Source organism: Scomber scombrus, chromosome 23 (assembly GCF_963691925.1).
Source record: "Scomber scombrus chromosome 23, fScoSco1.1, whole genome shotgun sequence".
NCBI lineage: Eukaryota > Metazoa > Chordata > Actinopteri > Scombriformes > Scombridae > Scomber > Scomber scombrus.
Window position 1 is genome coordinate 2952239 of NC_084992.1, and position 24330 is coordinate 2976568.

General features: G+C 40.1%; 2 protein-coding genes across 2 annotated transcripts in view; one reads left to right on the forward strand and one right to left on the reverse strand.

The window, feature by feature from the left end:
• LOC134006179 (zinc finger protein 208-like) overlaps positions 1-24330 on the reverse strand; it is a 1001836-nt gene that overhangs the window by 5609 nt on the left and 971897 nt on the right. The window lies entirely within an intron of this gene.
• Positions 1088-21079, forward strand: rnf150b (ring finger protein 150b). Its single transcript, XM_062445286.1, has 6 exons — positions 1088-2224; positions 11068-11318; positions 12353-12507; positions 14416-14512; positions 15606-15876; positions 17392-21079. Exons 1-6 carry the CDS (start codon positions 1762-1764, stop codon positions 17508-17510), a joined length of 1356 nt encoding a protein of 451 aa, XP_062301270.1. The 5' UTR covers positions 1088-1761; the 3' UTR covers positions 17511-21079.

Consider the following 24330-nt stretch of genomic DNA (forward strand, 5'->3'; position numbering starts at 1 on the left):
TTGTGATGGTTAAGGTTCGAATAAGGGCTAGGGAATGCATTATGTCTCTGAATGTCCTTTTGTTGTTTAATGTAACATGTAAAGTATGTTTTGTTATATACAAATGTAAATGTTTTTTGTTAATAATGACCCCTTTGTACTGTTCACTGCTGCTGGCTGCAGATGTTTGATTTACAAACATGTTTCTGATATAATACTTGAAAACTGCCTGATTGTTGTCTGTCAAATATTAAATAAACCAAACTTACTTGTACTAGTATTGCAGGATCTGATGTACATTACTCATTTTTATGATTAAATGTCAATAAAAAAGAGAAAAATGTTGTAACTAACAGTCCAAAACCCAATATATTTAGTTTACTCTCATGTATGACAAAGTAAAGCATTAAATAATCACATCTTAGAATCTGAATCCAGGTAATATCTGATCTGGGATTTTTTGTTTTAAAAAGTGACTAAAATGAGATTGGATTACCAAAATAGCTGCTGATTCATTTTCTGTTGATTAACAGATCAGTTAATCCACTAATCTTTGCAACTGTAGTCAGATTTAATCTCCATAACAATACACATTTCCCCAGTTGTTCCAGAAATCAACCAGTATTCATGCACTGGGGTTCTACCACAACTAACCGAGTAATATCCTCAGTTTGTAATAATCAGTGATCAAACAAATACGTGTTTAAGAATATGCACCATGTGAGAAAAATATCATGATCATATATTCAAGACATTATGTTTAGTTTAAAAATGATATTAATACAGGAGACACAAATAGCCTGGAGCTTTTGTTGTCCCCCTTTCACCGGTTTCTTGGTGATAAAACAATGTGAATAATAAAATTTGATGGATTTTTGTGTTTTTTCTTGTGTGCAGCCGCTGTTTTCCTGCCAGACCGCCGGGTGTCGCTGTTTGGGACTGATGCACACACACACACACACACACACACACACACACACACACACACACACACACACACACACACACACACACACACACACACACACACACACACGCACACACACACACACAGCTGCGTGAAGACTATGGTGAAGACAGACTGAATGAGACAGACTAAAACCGGATATTACATATTTTATTCTTCAAAACAAAACAACCACTGTAGCACATCACATGTTTTGTGCGTGAAAACATCTGAATTAACATAAATACTAAATAGTGTGTGTTGACACTATGAAACTGGGAGTAGCTGCAGTTGTAATCCTGCATTTTTTATGATTTTCACCCGGAATAAAACCGCTTTTATTTTACAAGAGCTCACCGGAAGTGCTGTGTGCCATTAGTTTGGAGCTTCACATTCAGGCCCAGTCAAAACAATGCAGCTTATCCGGCCTGCTGCGTCTCTCGTGCGGATAATATTCACCAAATTACTAACGAGGAACCCTGCGGAACAGCTCGTGCACAGCCGGTGTTGTGTCTAGGTGAAGTTTAGTCGCCTCTTTGTCACGGTTAGTTTAATATTTAGCTGTGTGCGTTGCAGCTTTTCTTCTTTTCCCCCGTGTGGGTGTTTGTGTGTTTTGTTCTGAAATGGAGACAAGCTGAGGGGAGCGGCTGAAAACATTACAAAAATAACCACAAAAAAAGAAGAAAAATTAGAGGTGCAAGGAAACGTGTCGAGATTAAAAATATAATCCTATTTATTAATCTCCTGGTTGGCCGGCTGGTTATCATGGTGGAGTAGGCGGCTCTCCTGCGAGCGACCGACCGACGGAAGGGTCTCTCTCAGCGGGGAGCCTCATCATGGCCCCGGGCTCTCTGGTGGCGGCCTGCCGCAGCTTGGCCCTCTCTACGTGGCTGCTCTCCTTCTGCTTCGTCCACCTGCTGTGCCTGGACTTCACCGTGGCCGAGCGGGAGGAGTGGTACACCGCCTTCGTCAACATCACCTACGTGGACCCGGCCACCTCGGAGCTGCGCACCGAGAAGACGGAGTGCGGCCGCTACGGAGAGCACTCGCCTAAACGGGATGCGAAGGGAGTGGTGGTCTTGCCTGCAGCCCTGCACGACCGACAGGCCTGCGACCCCAACACCCGGTTCTCGGTGCCCGCTCAGGCCGGGTCAGGGGCCTGGATAGCGCTCATAGCCCGGGGCAACTGTACCTACAAGGACAAGATCCGCCACGCTGCAGCACACAACGCATCGGCCGTGGTCATCTTCAACGTGGGGTCTGCTAATGTCAACGACACCATCACCATGCCTCACTCAGGTACGTTTATCATTTATGCAAAGGTTTATATATGGAGTTATTAATTATTAGGCAAAGGCAAGGCACATTTCAGCAAAGTGCAAAAGGAGAACATAAAAAAAAGCATATTTAACATACAATTGCTCAACATTGCACAAACACACTCTGTACACATCATGGGCGATTTTTTTTGTCTTCCTTAAAACATTTTTATACAGCTTTAATTATTTTGTGAGCCTGTCTGTTAGAGATGGGACAAACACTTATTCTTCAGGTTCAAATGGTTTTATTTTAACAGGTTTAATGTACTTAAGATAGTTCTGTCATTAATATTGTCTTTCTTTCAGGGTTCATTAACTATCTGTGATTGTTTATTCTAAACCATTATTATTATTATTATACATTATAGTAGACCACTCTACTATGTATTAATATCTCTCGTTATCCAGTGAAATGAGTAGTTTAGCAGGAGGTTTGAACACTTGCAGGTCATTGTATGTCAAATTCTCATTAGGAGCTTAATTATCTTTAAATGCAAATTAAAAGTGCACACTATAAATACTAATATAATCTCTGGCCAATTGTATTATATTATTTTTAATATATATATTGTGTATTGTAGTTAATTGTGTGTGTGTGTCTCTGTGTGTGTGTGGCAGAGACTAAGAGTGAGAGGGTCACTACGCTACATTACTTGTATTGAAATTGTGCTCGTCTCTTTCAAAGCAGCAAAGTGATCAATAACCTCAAGATTTATATATATTTATCAAGAACTAGGCACGGCACATTTCAGCAACAGGGCAACTCAAAGTGCGTTACATACTGTATAGTGCAAAAGGAAAACATAAAAGAGCAAATATAACATACAATCCAATATAATATATATGGTCTTTATGTGATTGTCATATGCATTGTTATACAGGAATATAATATGGTAAATAAGGTGACTATATAGATAAGGGGTTCAGGTGCAGTTCTGTTAGCTTATTGAACTAAACTAATAAATACATGGTGCCACACAACTTGGGTTTCTGGTGTTTATATGCAGTATATAGACATAAAGGCGATTGCTTCTAGATATTATTGGATGTTTTTGGTTTGGTCTGAATCACTGAACCTCATTATAGAATAGCTCATTAATAAGATTTTTTCCATAATTATTCATGAGAGACTAATTCATGCAACAAAAAAGGTGATTTTTTTTTTTTGCCTTTGCAGATTTCGTCTAGGGCTCTTTTTTTTTTTTTTTTAACCATTTTCTGACGTTTTATAAACCCGAGCAACTAATTAACTAATCAAGAAAATATCGGACAGATCAATCCATAAAGAAATAGTAATTAGGTAATAGTTAATTGCAGTCTTATTCTATTTATAACTATATCAGAGAGAGAAAAATCACAAATGATTTACCTGAAGCTGGTAATGTTTGGTATTTTTGACTGAAAAAAAAAAACTTAATTATCAAAATAGTTGCCAATCATTGTTCTGTTGATCAACTAATTGATTATTTGGCTTATTGTTGCAGCTCTGCTTGTTCTCCAAATCAATTTGCTGCATGTTTAATGCATGTTATTTTTTATACTTTTTATTAGCTGAAATGAGCCAGTAAATAATGAAGCTACACAAATTAAGTGTCTTGTATAAAAGTGCAGTATGTGTCATCACAGTATGTAACGTAAAGGTGTTTTTTGATTTTTGGCTTAATTAATTGGGCCGTTTTCCCACCTGAAACACAAGTAAATGCAGCTAAAATGAGTATTTTCTTTGCCTTGACAGATATTGTGAAATATACGTAGATCCAAGTGCAGTGGTTAATGTTTTAAGTTTATTGCACATTGCACAATCTAAACAAGTTACCCTTTAAGCTGCAACGTAGAACATGATAAGTATCCAGTATTGCAACTTTTTAAAACCTTTATCTTTCCAGCGAAACCTCATCACGGTTAAAAATAATCTCTTTTGCAAGAGTGTCGTGGCCCAGACAGGCAGTAACATGAAGTTTAAGACAAACAACATAAAAAATAATACAGGCAGCCTTTTTGTTAATCAATATAAAACAATAAAATCAAGAATAAGGTGCACAGAGCTCCTGCAGCAAAGCTTTAAACCTGTACAGAGAAACCAGTCGCTGTAATTTTAACCCAATTTAGGAAAATAGCAGATTTTTAAGTTGATTTCAGTCCCCTTGGCTGCAAGTTGTAGTGGTGCCCAGTCTGAGCTGAGAGGGATTTTATCCAGTCCCAGTCAGTCTAAACTGGTTAACAGACTTGTTCCAAGAGCCAACACACAAACTGCTGACTGAAGGTCTGTGGCTCAGCTGAACATTTTCATTATTGATTAAACTGCACCCTACTCTCTCAATTTATCGAACAACCGTTTGGTTCATAAAATATCAGGAAATAGTTGAAAATCCACATCAAAGGACTCGTTGATATCTTGTTGCCTCGCCAACCAGAGATGCAACTAACCATCAATTTATCTGTTGATATAATTTCCTCAATTACTTGATTAATTGTTTATCTATAAAATGAAGAAAGATAACAATTAGTGTTTCCCAAAGCCCAAGATTATTAAATAAAGATAAAGATAAATTATTGCAGCTTTACAACCAAGATATAATGTTTTACAGCTGCAACGATTAATTGATTAGTTGCCAACTATTTTGATAATTGATTGTTTGACTGATTTTGAAAGAAGAACAAGTCAAAATTCTCTGCTTCTAGTTTCTCATATATGAATATTTCCTGGTTTCTTTTGTCTTTCATGAGAGTAAACATCTTTGAGTTATGGATCGTCGGTTGAGAGACAAAACAAGACATCTGAAGATATCATCTCGGGCCTTGGGAAAGCGTGATGAACTATTTCCACTATTTTCTGATGTTAGGGACCAAACAACTGGGGCTGTGACAATAAATGCATTACTGCAGTCTGGTTGGGCTCATTAACATTATCACAGACATCTAAAAAAAACACTGTTATATATCATAGATTATAACATGTTTCATTGTCTGGTAAAACTAGTGGATAAACATGAAGGGTGGGCTGGGGGGTTTCGGTAAATCGCCAAACTGTGGGGATACATCGCGTTTTCACTGCAGTAAAAATAACATGTGCTGTCACAGTTCTACAAACGAGTAATGCCTGTTTATGCACTTTTTAAAAAATTAGACTGTCATGTGGAGCAGGGAATCCTAGATCTACTGCGTCCATATCAACTGATTATAGAAGACACCAGAGTGGTTCAGATACCAATAGTTGTACCCATACCAATACCCTCCAGTACTGCCTAACAATGTTGAATCGGGTATCGGCGAGTACGCAGGTATATGCATGGATCCAATAAACTTTACAGTAGTTACACACATGGATAAAACTCAATCAGTTTTTATTTTTACTGATCCAAAACAGCAGTCTGCACAGCAAGCAGTGACTGGCAACGACTGTTTTAGAACAGCCAAGAAAGATATTTGCAAAATGTCGGCAATGCAACACGTACAGTTTGCAAGGCTGTAGTTTCGAGCGGTGGCGATATCAGGTTGGTATCCACTGATGTGTGGGTGTTGGAATCAGTGTTGGAAAGGAAAAATGGTATTGTAGAGGGAGAAGTGAGGTGCTCATGTCTAAACTGTTGTATTTATTCACTCCGTCAAACACACAGATGTTTCTCTGTCAGCTGGAAACTCTGTCTGGGATCCATGAAGATCCCCAGACGCCAGTTTGGAAAGCATTAACGCAGGAAGTACGGAGTGTGCGCGTGTGTCTGTGTGTGTGTGTGTTGACTTTCAATCCTCTTTCTTATGTGCAGCTTCACCCAGATATTTCCAATGTCACAACAGGACCTGGAGCTGATTATTACAGAGAGGTTGATCTGGCAGTCCCTGTCTGCTGTCCTTACTGAACTTTCTGGGAATCTTTCTTTGGACACGAGTGCGCATATTAAATAATTCCCCCCAGAAATAGCATCTGCACCGGGTTCAGAAGCCAGGGTGTCATTCACCGCTGTATTTGCTCACTTATGTAATGTAGATTTGAACTTTTCTGATCGAGATTATGAGTCTTGTCAAGAGTTCAAGTTCTTATTTAAATTCTGTTTATGATACTTGTTTCCATTTTCATTTAATCTGCCAAGTGTTTTTGTGATAAACTCTCCAAAAAATTGGCTTTACTCAGGACCTAGACTGAAAAATATATTGTGTCAAATCAACAGTCCAGTTTTGATAATAGATTAATAATTGTAGGCATTTTTCATGCAAATTTAGCTGTTTTAAGCTTCTCAAATGTTGTTGATTAATGCTGTTATTGTCAGGAATGTAGTACTGCACCTAAAACATTAAACCATTGATTTAATCTGCCAATTATTCCCTTGATTCAAAGTTGTGTTAATAAAATGTCATAATATAGTGAAAAGTGACGATAGCGACATCTTTAGCGAGTCCTGTTTTGTCCAATGAGCATTCAGAAATGTTCAGTCAGAGTTTCTAATAACCTCATTTGAGAAGCTCCAACCAGCAAAAGTTGGGTATTTTTCCTTCATCAATGACTACAATGGTTAATCAGTTATCAAACTCATTGACAATTTTGTATCAATCACCTAATCGACTAATCTAATTATTAGTTGCAGCTCTATTGGACTGAATGTCTTTGGACTGTTGGTTGGACAAACTAAGATATGTAAAGAAGTAACTGTGACTCTGGGCAATTCTAAAAGAGATTTTTCACTTTCACTCAAGGAAATAATCAGCAGATCAATGGGTAGGAAAAATAATTAATAGTTGCAGCCTGAAATTAATTATCAGGATTGGTTGCTGAGTACTTTCTGGATTGATTTGCACTCTATTCTCGTCATATGACTTGACAAGGAAAAGAAACCAAAAGATATTTATGGCAAAAACCATCTTCACTTTGTTAATGGTGTAAATGACCAATTGATAGATTGACTAATCGTTGCAGCTCTAATTTTGATGAATTATATTAATTTCTTTGGCTTTTCTCCATCTTGTAAAGGACTGTAGCTAAAATCTCTTCAGCTCTGAACCGCTCACAACTTATAATCACTGAACCCGACGTGACGAGGGATCACAAGGAAACGTCGCTTTATCTTGGGGAGTGTTGGGAAGAGCCTGTTCATGGGTGTATACTGGGAGAGAAAAAGCTGGTCCAGTCAGACCCGTCAGCTGTGAAAGAGGGTTAATCCGCCTGAAATCAGCCTCTGTGGAATCAGCTGGCTTTATCATTCCAGCGTTCATCCCACAGATCAGTTCAGAGCTGCTGATAACAACAAGCTGGTTTAGTTTCTGCTATCACGCTGTTTTCTAAAGTCAGAATAATGACGTGTGCTGTGATTTGTATGAAAAATGTAGAAACGGCAGCAGTGAGTTCACAGAGATGCTGGAAGCCGATTATAAAACCCTTGCTCTGCTTGGGCGGTTGGTCTCATGCCATTCAGACAGGAAGTTGTCATCAGATTGTACAGAGAAACAGGATATGTTGTAACGTCTCTGTGTCTACTGGGTTTGTGCCATCAATGAACCACTGCCAGACTGACCAGCTCTCACTTCCTTTAATAAACATTTGAGGCTTTACACTCTTGTGGTTGTTCTAGACAGGTTTAGATAAAGGTCAGAGTTCATATTCAGCACATTTCCATTTATATTTTGGGATTCTGCTGGAATATCTTTGCATGATTTAAAGTGAAAAACTCCTAATTTATCTTATACTAGTCCTTTATGCAGCCCCTCAGTCCTCAGTTCAGCCTCTGTGATAAGCCTCTGTTTTAGCTCCTGTCTCTCATCAGGAGGGCAAGCGTTCTTCTCTTTAATGCGACATGTGATTGGTCCACTGCCACAGCAGCTACAACCCGTCTGTGGTGGTGAAGTCGTGGTGAATTTGAGTTAGCGCGCTTAGCAGTTCAGCAGCCAAGATGCCACCTAAACGCTCTAAAGTGTGTCTACACTACACGCCTTTTTCACCGGATAAAGTTTACACAATGTGTTAATGGGTATCTAATGAAGCACTTAGTTGGTATCAGTATCACTTTAAGGGTATTTGGATTGGTGCTGGTATCGTCATTTTCTAAATGATACCGAGCCCTAGTGTGTGGGCCATGTATGTAATCTGCAGGTATGGTGTAAATGATTAAGGTGAAACTAGGAGTCCTCTCAAATATGAAAGTCTGGTATTTGAACCAATATTGCCATGTTAACTGCAATCATGGCATAAAATGGTCTTAAAATGACAATAATGTCGTTTATCGCAGTTATTTCTGAGAGAAAATATTGTCCAATAAAAGTAGTGATCATGACAGGCCCATCGTCATATGCTAATTGTGTTGACATCGACCAACCGTAACGTGACCAACACATGGAAAAACCTCAGCAACAAAGACAACTGAAGAGACAAAGTCATGATGAGGAGGAAGCAGAGGTTACTGAATTGGGATTTTAGAAAACTTGATGCTCATCGTGATATTTTTACCCAAGATGATCGTAGCGTGAACGCTTGATACAGCTCATCGCTAGCTTTAAGTAGGTTAAGGTTAGATTAAAGTTTTTGGATCGTATTATGTCAGCGGAGGGCCTCGCGAACATTAATGAACAAATGTGTGTGTGTGCGTGTGTGGTAGAGACGGACATTGATCCCATGGGTGTATTTTTAGGCAGAGACAAATCGATTTTGTTGGTGTGTGTGTGTTGGAAGGGTATAGTGTGAGTTCAGCAGTGTCCTCGGGGGAGTTTATTCAACTTGTGGGGAACAACATCCACTACACACACACACACACACACATATACACACAAGTTGTCTTAAGTCACTTTTGGGGACATTTGCATAGGCTTCTATTCATCTTTTGGCCTAACCGCCACCACACACTTGCATAACCCTAACCTTAACCAATGACCACAACAATCAGCCATTACCCACGCAGGGACACAGCTTTTGTCTCCAGTTGGACAAGTCGTCCCCAATTAACCGGTCTTTTGTTCCAAAGTTGTCCCAGAAATTAGGCTGTGACAAACCCACACACACGTGTTTGTTTGTTATTCTGTTGATACAAATAAAAAGAGAAGTGAAATGTCATTAGCACAAAAAGAGGTGAGATAAAAGATCTGGAAGAGGGTGGAAGGGATGTCCGATGTGTATTTACAGCAGTAGACAAAGATACACAGCGTTGATTCACAATCCACTTAATCCAACAAGAGAAGATCCCGATTCAAAACTCTTACAATGATCATCTTCACATTTTGGTGAGTGATCAGTTGTCAGTCAAATTTTCTCATGTGAGTAAGAGTATGAGTTTCCACACAAAGTTTTTCCTTCCTCTTGAGTTTTTCTGCAGCTGCCTGTCAGTGAACGCGTCTGTCCGCATGTGTCACTAATTAGCTGCAAACTTGTGTCGACATGGTGGCACATTCCCAGCCGCTCTGGGATCCATTTGCAACCGCTGAAGGAATTTATGACATGTTCAACTCCTACACTTTTTGGTAGCTGAAACAGATGCTGATTAACCAGATTTCAGTGTCAGATCTGGAAATGAAACCATAAATGTTTAATTTTTCATCTGACTGTGGAGCTGAACTTTCCCCCGCAGTATCTTTGTCTACCTTTGGGGTTGTTCGAGTCCACGTGTGCACTGAGTCAGGCCTCAGTCACAAGGATAACCTCAAATTACCAAATTGCCAAAAACAGCCTGAATGTAGCACACACACACACACACACACACACACACACACATACAAACACAATCTCATCACACATTTTCTCCTGAGACGTGTCGAGCTGAAGCTGAAGGCGTTGTGTTCGTACTTGTCGTCTCAACAAATACAATTAGTGTGTTTGTGTGTCTGTTGAAGATCAGTTTGGTTCAGCTGAGAGCCGACACTCTGCTGCTGAAGTGTCCTTTAGCAACAGTCGTTACCACCTTTGACCTCCATGATTTCCCCAGTGCTGAAGAAGACTGTTCCGATAAATAAAACCTCAACTTCTTCTTTTGCTAATTATTCTTTCTTCTTCTTCTCCTTTTATATTTCATTACTTTGGTGACCTGTGCTACTCAAAATTACCTTACAGTTTTGAGATCTTAAAGAGTCTTTAAAGACGACTAAACTTGTGCTGATTGGTGACCGGATCGTTTAACGGCCCAAGATGATCGGACATTGTTTTATCCTACACAATGCTGTGTCCGGCGGGTTGGACAGCTTAAGGTGGACTGACCTTTTTAAGGTGGATCTCAGCTGATAGCAACAAGCATCAGCAATATCACAGTTTGAACTTAGAAGCTTTGACCATTTTAACATCATAACAGCACATAAATAAGCTTGTCCACTTATAATGAACAAATAGAGATTTTAGTAACAACTTAACCTTTGTGTCATCCTCCCGGGTCAAATTTACCTTGTCTGTTTTGACTGTTCCTTCTTTCCTCCCTTTCTTCTCTTTCTTTCCTTCCTCTCTTTTTCCTCCCTTCCTTCTTTACTTCCTTCCTCCCTCCTTCTTTCCTTTCCTCCCCCCTACCTTCCTCCCTTCCTTCTTTCCTCTGTCCTTCTTTCCTCTGTCCTTCTTTCCTCCCTTCTTCCTCCCTTCCTTCCTTGACTCGAGGACAACAGGAGGGTTACATTTCTGCCTCTGTGATGTTCAGAAAGTCTGTAAATGTTTGACTTTAGCTTATACTGGTTCATTTAAAGATGTTTATACGAGAGGCAAATGAAGGATCTTTTTGTGTGACGAGTGTTTATTTATGTGAAACAGTATTGTGGTTTTATGTCGGTTTATTCCAGTTTAAGTCTTCACTAAAATTGAATGTTGATCGAGGTAAATTCCCACTTTGATTTTATATATTTACCCACAGTGCATCTCTCCCTCCTCTTCAGGTACAGGTGAGGTGGTCGCCATCATGATCCCGGAGCCAAAAGGCCGTGAGGTCGCATTGCTGCTGGAGCGCAATGTGACGGTCACCATGACGATCACCATCGGGACTCGGAACCTGCAGAAGTACGTGAGCCGGACGTCGGTGGTGTTTGTGTCCATCTCCTTCATCGTGCTAATGATCATCTCCCTCGCCTGGCTCGTCTTCTACTACATCCAGAGGTTCAGATACGCCAACGCACGGGACAGGAACCAGGTACGCAAACACAACTTAAGAGGAAGCTCAAAGTCAAAGTCGGCTTTATTGTCAATTTCTTCACGTTAAGGCATACAAAGGAATCGAGAAGACGTTTCTCAGTATCCCACGGTGGAACAGATAAAGTGCACAGGCACAACAGATAAGACAGATGTTTCCTAACAATAAAGAGTAAACATTGAAGTGCACAACAGATAAGACAGATGTTTCCTAACACTAAAGAGTTAACATTGAAGTACACAACAGATAAGACATTTACTAATAATAATAAATAAAAAAAATAGAATAGATAGACAGTAAGATAAAATGAGATTTAGGAGTCTACTTTTGTATATGTAGGAAGTAGCAGCATAAGTTTCTGTATAGTTAAGTTGTGGTAGTGCAAAAAGGCAGTAATGGCAGCAAAAAAGTTCTGTAAGATATATTATTTAACAGAAACAGTGTAAAAAGAACAGTCAGTAAATAGCAGCAATTTCAGTCTGTGGGGGGAGTTGGCTTTCTGACAGCCTGGAGGATATGACTGGAGGGAGTGAGGGGAGAGAGTTTAGGTTTCTGACAGCCTGGTGTATGAAACTGAGTTGGTTCTGTTTAGGTCAGATCAACACGTTTATCTGAGGTGACATCACACAGCGGTGAAACTGTGTTCACATGGAGGCAGAAACAACACTGATCCGTCACACTGTCAGGAAGTTCACAGCACACCAGAGATTTATCGGTTTCTCAAACATCTGCCAGCGCTCTCTCACTCAGGCGTAACTCTGTCTGTCGTTCTCCCATCTCTCTCTCTCTCTCTTTCTCTCTCTTTCTCTCTCTCTTTCTCTCTCGTTGTCTCTCTCTCTCTCTCGTTCTCTCTCGTTGTCTCTCTCTCTCTCGTTCTCTCTCTTTCTCCCTCTCTCTCCCTCTCTCTCTCTCGCTCTCTTTCTCCCTCTCTCTCTCCCTTTCTCTCTCTTTCTCTCTCTCTCTCTCTCGTTCTCTCTCTCTCTTACCCTCCCTCCCTCTCTCACCCTCTCTCTCTCCCTCCCTTTCCTCACCAGCGTCGTCTTGGCGACGCAGCGAAGAAAGCCATCAGTAAGCTGCAGGTTCGCACCATCAGGAAGGGCGACCAGGAGACCGAGGCCGACTTTGACAACTGTGCCGTCTGCATTGAAGGCTACAGGCCCAATGACGTGGTCCGCATACTGCCCTGCAGGTACACACTCCGTCTGTCTTTGTGTTGAGCTGTGGTGGAAGTATAGTAACAAAAAATAGAGACTTTGGCACTAGAAACACTGTAACGTTGAAACATAGAAGATGAACATTTGACTCATGTGGGCGGCTGAAGCTTCATACATTTTTTTAGTCCTCCATCTCTTCCATTATAAGTGCATTATGAAGGATCTTCTAATGGTCAGTATGAACAGGAGGAATCATTACAGCAAGAAAAACAGATTTAATGTTCATTTGGGTTTCTGACTATAGATTTAACACAGACGTAAAGTGCACTAACACACCTCAAAGCTTTCTGAAGTCTACTTTACTAAGTTTTACTGTATTGCATCAGAGGAAAAAGCAGTTTCAGACAGCAGACATCTGGAAAATAGAATTAATGTGAGCCTTTTTAACATCTGGAAGAGTTACACAAAATATTCAGGAAGGTGTGAAAATCATCTTCTATTAAACCAAACACACAGTCTGTTTCCAGCTTCTTAAATGTGAATATTTTCTGGTTTCATAAGACTTCTATGACAGTAAACTGAATAATCTTCAGGTTTTGGACAAAATGAGACATTTGAGGGCGTCTCTTCTGGCAAACAGCTCATTGATTAATGGAGAAAACAGCTGAAAGAGAAACTGTATGAAGTTCAGTGTCAGTATTTGCACACATTCATCAACGTATCTCTGGAGTTTCTTTTGGTCTTTGCTGAGAAGAGTTGAAGGCTGAATCTTTATCTGCTTCTGAGTCCCACTGCTCGCCTTTAACCCTCCTGTTGTCCTCGAGTCAAGGAAGGAAAGGAGGAAGAAGGAAGGAAAGGAGGGAGGAGGGAGGAGGAAGGAAGCAAGCAAAGGAGGAAGAAGGAAGGAAAGGAGGGAAGGAAGGAAAGGAATGAGGAAGGAAGGACGGAGGAAACAAGGAAGGAAAGGAAGTTAGGAGGGAGGGAGGAAAGAAGGAAGGAGAGAGAGAGGGAGGGAGAAAGGAAAAGAGGAAGGGAGGAAGGAAGGAAAGAAGGACAGAGGAAAGAAGGTAGGGGGAGGAGAGAAGGAGGGAGGGAGGAAGGGAAGGAAGGAGGGAGGGAGGAAGGACAGACGGAAGGAAGGAAGGGAGGAAAGAAGGAACAGTTAAAAACAAACAAGGTCAATTTGACGACACGAAGGTTAAAGTTACTGCTGGGAACATTTTCACACAGGAAGAAGAAATAGTCTATACTACTTAACTATAAGGCATCCGATATATAATCTATAATATAATATTAGACAATTACAGAAGGGTTAATGTTTCTGTTTCAGAGGAACCAGGACTAATATTTACACACTGATATAATTATTACCCTCTGTCCTTTTGTTAGTATGCTTTTTTTTTTAAATTTGGCTTCAGAACAAACTTTAAATGACTCACTTCTTCTTTTTGATTAATCAATTCTGTGATGATGCAAACTGTGGAGTTCAATTAAACACGGACTGTTTTCTCACGATGAGAGAAAGACTACAGTGACTTTTTGTTTTTCTTGTGATCTCAAGACAGATCCAAGTATTGTGAGAGAATGAAAAGAGTTTCACAAGATATCAACACATAAAAAGGAAGCATGTTTTTTTAACCTTCATGTCGTCCTCCCGGGTCAAATTGATCTTGTCTGTTTTGACTGTTCCTTCTTTCCTCCCTCCCTCCTTCTCTCTTTCTATCCTCCCCCCTACCTTCCTCCCTCCTTTCCTTCCATCTCATCCTTTCCTTCCTTGACTCTAGGACAACAGGAAGGGTTAACCAGAAACGTTCTTTCCTCGTGTGAGAGCACAAAATGAAAACAGCTGTTTCTTCTCAGTTTTCCTCGCGGCTTTGTGTAAATGCAGATTAACAGCAGAATAAAATCAGTCCGCTGTTGTTGTTTTTTCTTCTTCTTTGCAGACATTTGTTCCATAAGAGCTGTGTGGATCCGTGGCTGCTGGACCATCGCACGTGTCCCATGTGCAAGATGAACATCCTGAAAGCCCTCGGCATCGCTGTGAGTCTGACGGGGAGCATCGGAGCGGGGATTAGATCTGTTTGTTTTTAACTTATATTTATCCAGGAAAAGGTTACGTTACCTGGCTGCAAAATAACCAATAAGGAGAGAGGGAAGGAGGGAAGGAAAGAAAGGGAGAAGGAGGGAGGGAGGACAGACGGAAGGAAGGGAGGAAAGAAGGAACAGTCAAAACAGACGACACGAAGGTTAAGGGTACTGCTGGGAACATTTTCACACAGGAAGAAAAGTGTTCATTTAACTATAAGGCATCCTATCTATAGTCTAATATAATAGGCAATAACAGAAGGGTTAATGTTTCTGTTTCAGAGGAACCAGGACTAATATTTACACACTGATTTAACCTTCGTGTCGTCCTCCCGGGTCAAATTGACCCCGTCTGTTTTGACTGTTCCTTCTTTGTTTCCGTCTTTCCTTCCTCCCTCCGTCCCTCTTTCTTTAATTTAAAGGAGGGTTAAAGAAAGACAACTCTGGTTGTAGTTTTTCACAGACTTCCACTCAGACATTGGAAAGAAGAAAAAGTGAAGCACGCTCACTAATGAAGTTATCCTGATTCAGAACAGGATACGAATTTAATTTATATCTTAAAATATTGTTTCCATAGCAACAACAGGAATGTTTACAAGAGCAAAAGCCAAGACATAAACTCCATCATGTCTCCATGGAAACAAATCGAACATGTAAATACAATAAATAATATTCCTGACATCGACACTGTGAGTGAAGTTTAGAAAGAGCGAAGATCACAGACATCAGTCAGTATCTGTGCTTCCTCCCGTCTCCTGCTGCTGGTAGAGAGAGGAGACGCTGGTTGTTTCAGCCTGTAGCTTTAGTTTACGAGATTTTGTCAGATGTTAAGATATGTGGCAAACTAAGCTTAACAGTTTGGTTACATACAGACAGCTTTGTTTCTAGCTTGATATGAACTACTAACTACTACTAACAGTCTGTGGACAAAGCAGTTGTAAATATCACTTTTCTACGTGTTTCTACTCGTTGAACAGCTGGTTTGACATTGTGCTTTTTTTGCTTGATTCTCTGTAACTCTCTAACTCTGGCGTGTGTGTCGCTCCAGTTGAACGCAGATTGCCTGGACGACCTGCCGCTGGACTACGACCTGGCCCTGGGCGGCGTGGGAGGAGTTGGCGTGGGCGGTGTTGGAGGAGTTGGGGCGCTGGCTCTGGAGGCCGTGGTGTCCGGAGCGTCCAGTGACGGCACGCTGAGCGAGGGCGGATCCTCGGTGGTGCTGGATCCCGGCGTGCGACGGGTGGGACTGCCACAGGATTACCAGGACCCCGACACCCTGAGAGACAGCCCAGTGACGGCCACCACGGATACACACACAGGTAACACACACTACACACACACACACACACACACACAGGAACCAGATCTGTGGTGCTAAAGTGACACCCAGTGGTGTTTCTGCTCCTGACACTTTTACTCACATCAACAACTTAGTGTAGAGCTGCCATTACAGATTATTTTCATTATTGATTAATGTGATGATTATTTTCTTGTTTATTTAAATAGAAATAGAAAGCTTTATTGTCATTATATTTAATACAATGAGATTACATGTGCCATTTGTACTTTTAAGACAATAAAAACAAGACAACCAGATAAAAAGGATGACATAGTAGGAAGGTATTGCACTTAATAAAATCAATAGAATTAAATAAAAGAATAAATAGAAGCAGCGGTCAAGAGTATTGCACAAGATCGTTGTTTGTTTAAAGTTCCATTTTGTCAGAAAATGGTGAAAAATGTAACAATTCACTAAAGTCCAAAGCCTAAAATATTATTTAGTTTACTGTCATAGAGGTTTAAAAGAAACCTGAAAATGTTTTAGTTTTAGTTTTTATATTCAGGTTAAAGAAACATTTTCAGTTTGATACAAAAATACAAGAAACTATTCTAAAAAAATTACAAAGAACAGAAATTGGAAATTATTTTAACATGATTTTTTTTAATCTAATGTAATTTTTTTTTATTTCACTGAGACTTCAGAGAAACAATAATCACGTTTTATTTAGTTTCACAGCTTCAAACATCTATAAACGTTTAGTCCACTTATTAATCAATAGCAGCAAATTATTAATGAGCTTAAAGACAGAATACATCCTGCACATATGGCGCTTTTCCACTATACAGTTCCAGCACTACTCGGCTCGCCTTGACTCGGTTTGGTACCAGGAACCTTTTCCATTACTATAGTACCTACTCAACGTGAGCGGGGTCTTCATAGCACGGCTCCGCGAAACTGCCGTGACTTCGTTTTATACGCGACACTAAACACATAAACAATGGAGGACATGAAGGCGATGGTGTACTTGCTGCTGTATGAGGCTTTCTGTCTCACACAAAGCAAGAGAAGAGAAACTAATCTCTGTAACGCTGTTGTTGGTATTTAAAAATGCCGGGTTTGATTCTTGTGTGGGACGGCTCATGATTCTTCCAGTGACTCTTTGACCAATCAGTGGCCGGCAGTCTGTTGACGTCACATTTAGTATCGGCTCGGCTCGCTTGGAACCTCACCAGAGCAGGTACTAAAAAAGTACCAGGTACCAGGTACTATCCCTAGTGGAAACGCAAAACAAACGAGTCGAGTCGTGCTAGAACTGTGTAGTGGAAAAGTGCCAATAGTCAGTGTTTCATTTATTTAGCTACTGTGGCTCCACACAGACAGGAAATAAGTCTAGTTTTGTTGGTTAATAGCTTGGTTAGAGTCAAATGATCCAAATAGTGGATTTGAAGCTGATATATTTGGATATCGTTTTCAAATGTCTCATATTTAATCATCTTATCAGGTCTTATATTCACATCTAGTTGTCTGACCCCCCCCCCCCCCCCTCTTCCAGGTGAGCTTCAGCCAATGGCGAGCAGTGCCTCGGTGGCATCACTGGTCATCGCCGTGGAAACAGGTCTGTCAGACGAGGAGGGGTCAACGGAGCAGACTCAGCTGGGGGAAAAATCCTGAGAGGAGCCAAAAACAGAGCCGAGCCAAACCAGAACCCGGAACCCAAAACTCCCATCAGGTTCACACTTAAGTGACTAAAACCCAGACTGAGCAAGAGCGGAGCCAGGTTCTGGTTTGGTTCCAGCCAGCACCAGTGTTTGACTGGATTTTTTTTGTTTTGTTTTGTTTTTTTCGGACCTGTGATAAAAAACTTTGTTAAACCAAACCGACTTGTCTGAGATGGACCTACGTTGAATTAAGGTTTGTATTGGTTTCGATACCGTTGAAGAAAAAACCGACTAACCTGGTTCTGCTTCGTGTTTGTCTCGCTGTTACTCTGGCGTGGCGAGGTCGGATCCAGGAATTATCCTGGACCAACACAGCTGTTATCCAGCCTGCTTACTTTGGTCCGACCCTCATCTTTACTCTTTCTGTTCTGGCTCCTTGCAGATGTCTTAATCAACCCACATTTGTGCCGTTTCTAGAACTTGACTATCCACCTCCTTTTTGTTCTTTTAGTCTTTCCCATCTGTTGTTACTCCTGACAAACTTCCACAGTGACAGAAATATAAATCCTTCATTCGAATGTCGTGGAACTTGTCTGGAGATTTCTCGTCTGATTTTAATGGACTTTTAAGGGGCGGATGGGATTCAAACCCGAGTCTCAACGACTTCAGAACGAATCGTATGTTTAGTCTCGGCTGCCGAAATGAAGTCAGTCGATATTCTGCTTCATCGGTAAAACTGGACGACTGAGTTAATGGGTGCATGAGGACTCGAGACACCAGGTTGTGTTTTTAAAGTAGCAGGAATCTAAGATTGACCTGCGTGTTTCCACCTGTTCTACTTCAGTAAGGAGTGATATTGTCTCTGGACCAGGTAGTGAGACACAACTACATGAACTTGATGGACGTTGTAAGACGGAGGCTCACTTCTTGTTCCTTGTCTGGATTCTCGAAAGAGTTCATCTCTGGTTAGTTTGGTTAATTTAGCCGCTGTTTCTTGACGTGTGCCGTGACTGACTTTCATATTGGAAAGGAGAACTTTTAATCTGAACGGACATTTCAGCAACTTTTTTTTCTTTTCTTTTTTTTTAGTGTTTTGCTAAAAGGTCGGACATTGTCCTGGCAGTATTACAACTACAGTTCGACTGCAGTATTGAATAGAAACACACAGTATTTTTGTTTTTTCTCTCTCTCTAATTGCCTGTCTGTATAATTCAAGGCTTCTTTATCTTTATAGTATAATGACAGTATTCGGTTTGAATGCTCTTTGTGCTTGGCTGTGGTTTTAAACAGGGTTCCCGACTGTGTACGTTCAGAAAACTGGACACACTAACAAAAATGCTCTTGACAGTTTGCAGCGCGGCACAGAAAATGATACAGTAACGAGGGACGGTTGATATGGTTCAAATGTAAATTCACGATGACGACGACACTGCAGATTTTGTGACTGTAAAGCACAGATGAAAACAACTTAAAAGGTGTAAAAACTAGCAACAAATCCGAAGTTTTTAAAACCTTTTGAAAAACAGTAGTTAATGGATCTTTTTGAGATAAGGCTCCTGTTCTTCTCTTTATTTAATTAAAAGATCTGTAAGGTCGAAGGGTTAGGAAAGACTTTCTTCACCAGTCTTCCATCACATCTTTCTCTCCTGAATTGTAAACTTAGGTAAGAATCGTCCAAACTTTGCCAGGTAGGAACCCTGTCTGTAGTGTTGCCTTGTTTTGTTTTATTGCCCGTCCGTCCGTCTGTCTGTCTGCCTGACCGCACGCTATCATGGCCTCATGCTGCCTTTTTTAAATAAAAACACATTGACCTTTAACCCCGTCATCAGACAATCAAGGATCAAATCTTTTGCTTTACAGTCAGGGATCTTTCTCTCTGTACTTAAGCAAACCTAAGAAGCGTTTCGAACCCACAGTCTGTACACCACAGTAGATGTTAGCTACTGGTTTCACTTCTGGAGTTTTAATCGACGGCACCAAACACAAGCTGTGAAAGACCCAAGTTAGAGTTGTAGAAAAAGCTTTCATAGCTGTAAACAAGAGAGTCAAACGAAGAATCCCCTCCCCCGCTTTAGTGACTGTTGTTCACTCCCATGTGCATCAGCTCAAAGCCGAAAACATGTAAATATTAAAAAAAATGTATATTTCACAAGTTCACTCCGCCACCGGTGTGCAGACTGCGCAGGGCTGCGGTCATGTCGTGGTGTCGCCGTGAGCTTCCTGAAAACCGAGAGAGATAAAAGAGTGTTGTCTATTTTGTTACCAGAGGAGACGTTTATTTTTGTAATGAAGACACCCAGCAGCAAGGACTGACCCCAACTCCAACCCCCCCCACAGCCTGGTGATTCTCAATGTGATTGAGTCTTTATCAGGTAGATTTAAGTGTTAACTATTCGTATAATTGTACATACATACATACAGCACGCAAAAGGACCTCGATGATATGAACCTAAACTATCGTAAATTTGTCCGTAATCACTTGGGATCTGATTGTTGATGTAGCCTGATGATGAAAATTGAACTTGAGAGAATTGAGCTCGAGTGTAGGACGGAGATCCAATGATGTACTTGTTTCTTTTTCCCCCTTTTGTTTTGATACTGGTGTCTAAATGGAAAATAAGACCAGAATTGTAACAGATGTATAAGTTTAACTGTATCTAGATAAAATAATATCGGACCTTGTAAGACATTTCCTGGATGTGCAGACTCTGTGAAGTTAACCTCCGTGTCGTCCTCCCGGGTCATATTGACCCCGTCTGTTTTGACTGTTCCTTCTTTCCTCCCTTCCTTCCTTCCGTCTGTCCTTCCTCCGTCCCTCCTTCCTTCCTTCTGTCCTTCCTTCCTCCCTCCTTTCCTTCCCTCATTCCTTCCTTCCTTCCTCCCTCCCTCTTTCTCTTTCTGTCCTCCCCCTACCTTCCTTCCTTCTTTCCTCCGTCCTTCCTTTCCTTCCTTCCTCCCTCCATCCTTTCCTTCCTTCTTCCTCCCTTCCGTCCTTCCTTTCCTTCCTTCCTCCCTCCATCCTTTCCTTCCTTCTTCCTCCCTTCCTTCCTTCTTTCCTTCCTTCTTCCTCCCTTCCATCCTTCCTTGCTCTCTCCCTCCCTTCCATCCTTCTCCCTTCCTCCTGTCCTTTCTTGACCTGAGGACAACAGGATGGTTAATGTATAACTTGTAATTGGTTTTAATGACGAAAAGTTACGTTTTGGGGAATTACAATTGGCACTAAACTGTAAAAGACAGAAGACGTACTGGTGTTGTGAAGTCCTACCACTGAGTTCGATTTCTCTCAGACTCAATAGAACAGAAATACTTAAAAGTATTTTTTTTAAGGTTCTGCCTGCTTTGCTTCCTATAGGCTTCATCTTTCTTCTCTCCTCACAGTTCAGTATCAGGGCTGAGGACCAGTTCACTCTCCGTTCAGTTAGTTACGAGTATAAAATAAAAACACTAGTTAATTTAAACACCGGTAAGATGGTGGAGAGCTTATTTGCTGTAATATATGAACTTGTTTGCCTTTTTTTGTCTTGGCCAATTTTAAGTGAATCTTGTTTTAATTAAAGTCACTTCTTTGTGTTGTAAGCTTTATTTTTTCCAGGAATTTTTATTGGGCGTCTTTTTATTTTCACATTTGCACTGTTTTCATTCTTTTACTTTTATCATTGTGACTTAAATACTGCCGTAATGAAAATGAACTGAACTAATCCTCAGAAGAATCTTTTTTTATTTTTCTTCTATTAGAGACTGAGGCTGCTGTGGCATGCTGGTCCCATTTAGGGTTGGGTATTGCTTTGTTAATGACTGAAATGTTTCCATAACACTAAGCTGAAAAAATGTCAAGTACAGAAATCTGGTTTTAAAACATTTGTTCAGATTTCAAAATTTCTGTGCTGATTTTTTAAAAATTAGATATTTCCTGATTTAAAGTTATAATACTTATAGCCCTTTTTTAAATAAGATCTATTGTTGGCTTTTTTGTAATAACCTCTGTACAGTAGTTGTAGTTTATTGCCTTCCTACGACACAAGTTAGTTTGGCTGCGTTGCAAAACGGATATACGCCAGATCGGTGTTATGTTATATTTCATGCTTACCTGTTATTTCTGACAAGTATCTGCTTAAAGATTTCTAACTGTAGCATTAAACCACCAGTGACCACAGCTGTTGCCAAATCAGCCAGGCTTAAAGTCTTAGGCATTATAACTTTAGACATAGATTTTACTTGAGTGCAGTTCTCCTTCGTCTGCTTGTGTTTAGATACAATTTAGATTTTTTTTTTTGTATTAATATTTTTTGTTGTTGCTCTATTAAAACAAAGTATTGTTTTGGTATTGGTGCCAAAACATACATATCGCATCAGCATTAGATACCCAGCCCTAAAACCCTTCATACACTATTAATACATCACTTCGGTCAATGAAAAGTAAAGTATTCCTGCTCCTCCTTCATAATCAGTAGTAGTTTTTGATTAATTGACCTAAAGACATAAAGATGAATTGCAGCTGTTCTTTAAGACTCTGCTGCTTTTCACACATACTTTTAACTAGGCAGAAAGATTGTTCATGACGCCAAATTGGGGACCATAGAGGTTTTTTTGCCTTGTCACACAAAGAAAGACTGAATCACATAACTATTATTTTCATATCTGGTAAATATGATCAGCTTTTAATTAATTAATAAGTATCTCTAGTTCTTTTGGGGCTTTGGTTGGGTTTTTTGGGGTCTTTATTGAACAGTTGATAGTAAAGAGCAACAAAGGTCCCTGGCTGGAATCGAACCAGGGACGTTGCAGTTACATGTTATGCACAGTACCGTATTTTTCGGGCTATAAAGCGCAATATCAATGAATGTTTCTATTTTCATACATAAAGTGGACCGGATTATATTAAGACAAACAAAACGTGTCTCAGATAAGTCGAACTTTATTCAACTCATTCACAATAACTCTCAACATTGTTCAGTTGTAACACATAAAATACAAAACAATACAATCACTTTTTCAGTTCATTCCTCTTCCGAACCATAATATTACCGGTATGTTGAAGCACAGTAGGTATTACTCCGCGAGGCTCCTGACTACGGTAGCCGTAATGCTCCGCTAATCCATCAAGCGGTGCGGCTCCGTAGTTTACCAAAGTCCTAAAACTTTTTGACAGATTTTCGGTTACTTTTTCGGAAATCGGTTCGAGGTCAGTAAGCACAACCAGAATTAATACATAAGCCGCACCGGATTATAAAGCGCACTGTCAATTTTTGAGAAAATTAAATGATTTTAAGTGCACCTTATAGCCCGAAAAATACGGTAACCAGTCGCTCCATCAGATTAGTTGTTAAGCAAATATAGGATCCATAATTCATTAGGACTGCAACTAATGTTTAATGTCATTATAATCTTCCAATTTAATATGATTTGGGATATTAAATTACTTAAATTGATCAACCATTAGTCCAAAAGCTGAAAATACTTAGTTTACTAGTTTTTGTTCACATAAAACAAAGAAAAGGTTCAAATCCTCACAATGAAAACTATAAAAATGTTGGATGATTACATTTGCTGTTGAATGATTCATTGACCAGTTGTTGCAGCTCTACACCTGTAATGATGAGATATGGCTCTTGTAATTAGGAGTTGTGGATCTTGCAGTTATAATATATATATATTTTCTCATCGAGGTACAGATCTTATAATTACACCAAGAAAAGTCATAGTTAGGACCTAAAGTCTCATAATTAAGAGATGTTTGTTATTGTGAGATATTAAATCATAGTTAAGTGATTCAGGAGATACAGTCCTCTTTTATTTTTAAAGCAGTTGGTTTAGTTAGTCTTTTTTTAAGAAGCTTATAGCCAACCGGACCGCTGTGATGAACCGTCAAAGTGTTTAAAATGGGACCTTCATGTCACTGCCAGTAATGACGTCTGATTGGTTCCTCTGCGCAGCCCCATCGGCTGTTATCCCTGTATGCTGTGTTTTGATTGGTTGCTCAGCCTCGTTTGGTGATGCACTTTAATTCTGTTTCTCTGGAAGGTTCTGGAAAAGTCTGTTCTTGTTTCTCCCCTCACGCATCTCGACATATTTGTCTGCTTTTTTTTGTCTTTTTTCTCTTGTTTCTGTTTGCCTTTTTTTAAAGTAGAAATTAGCATGTTTGACAGTTTTGAAGAGTTTGTGAATTGAATCTAAACTGAAACATGTTTAGTCCACATCAAACTGCACCTTGGATGTGTTTGTAGAACAGCTGTTCTGATTCGTCTCATACTTTCATCTTTTCTCTTGAAGCAGGTGAATCCTGAGCCACGTAGTCCCATTAAGGGGATTTTACATTTCAATGTCATCACTAAAGCATGAATATCAGGAATTTGTCAGAGTTAAGTTTTTATTTAGGGGGGAAAGAAAAGAAAAAAACACAGATCCTTCCAGAGAGACGGCGAGAGTTGAGAGATGATCCGATGCGTTTGTAGTCTTGGTAACCCCCTTGGCTACCATGACAACAGGGTGTGATGTGTCATGTGTGTTTCTACAATATTAATGGAAACTTTTGTTTTACAGAACGTCTGTTTGTGTGATTGTCCTGTGCACGCAAACACAAAAAAACCACACCTGCATACACACGTGTAAATACAAGGCGGCGTGACGCCATGTTGTTTCTGTGTTTCAGTTGTTGCACGTGTTCTGATTCAGGACAGAATTTAAATAAAATTTTACTGCAAGTTTTTGTTTTTCTTCTCTTTTTTTTTTTTTTTTTTTTTTTACAGTCTGGGGTTTGCTGATGCTCATGTATTTTTAAAAACATCCTCAACTGTCATGTCAGGTCCACAACCCAAAAGTACTCAGTTTACTGT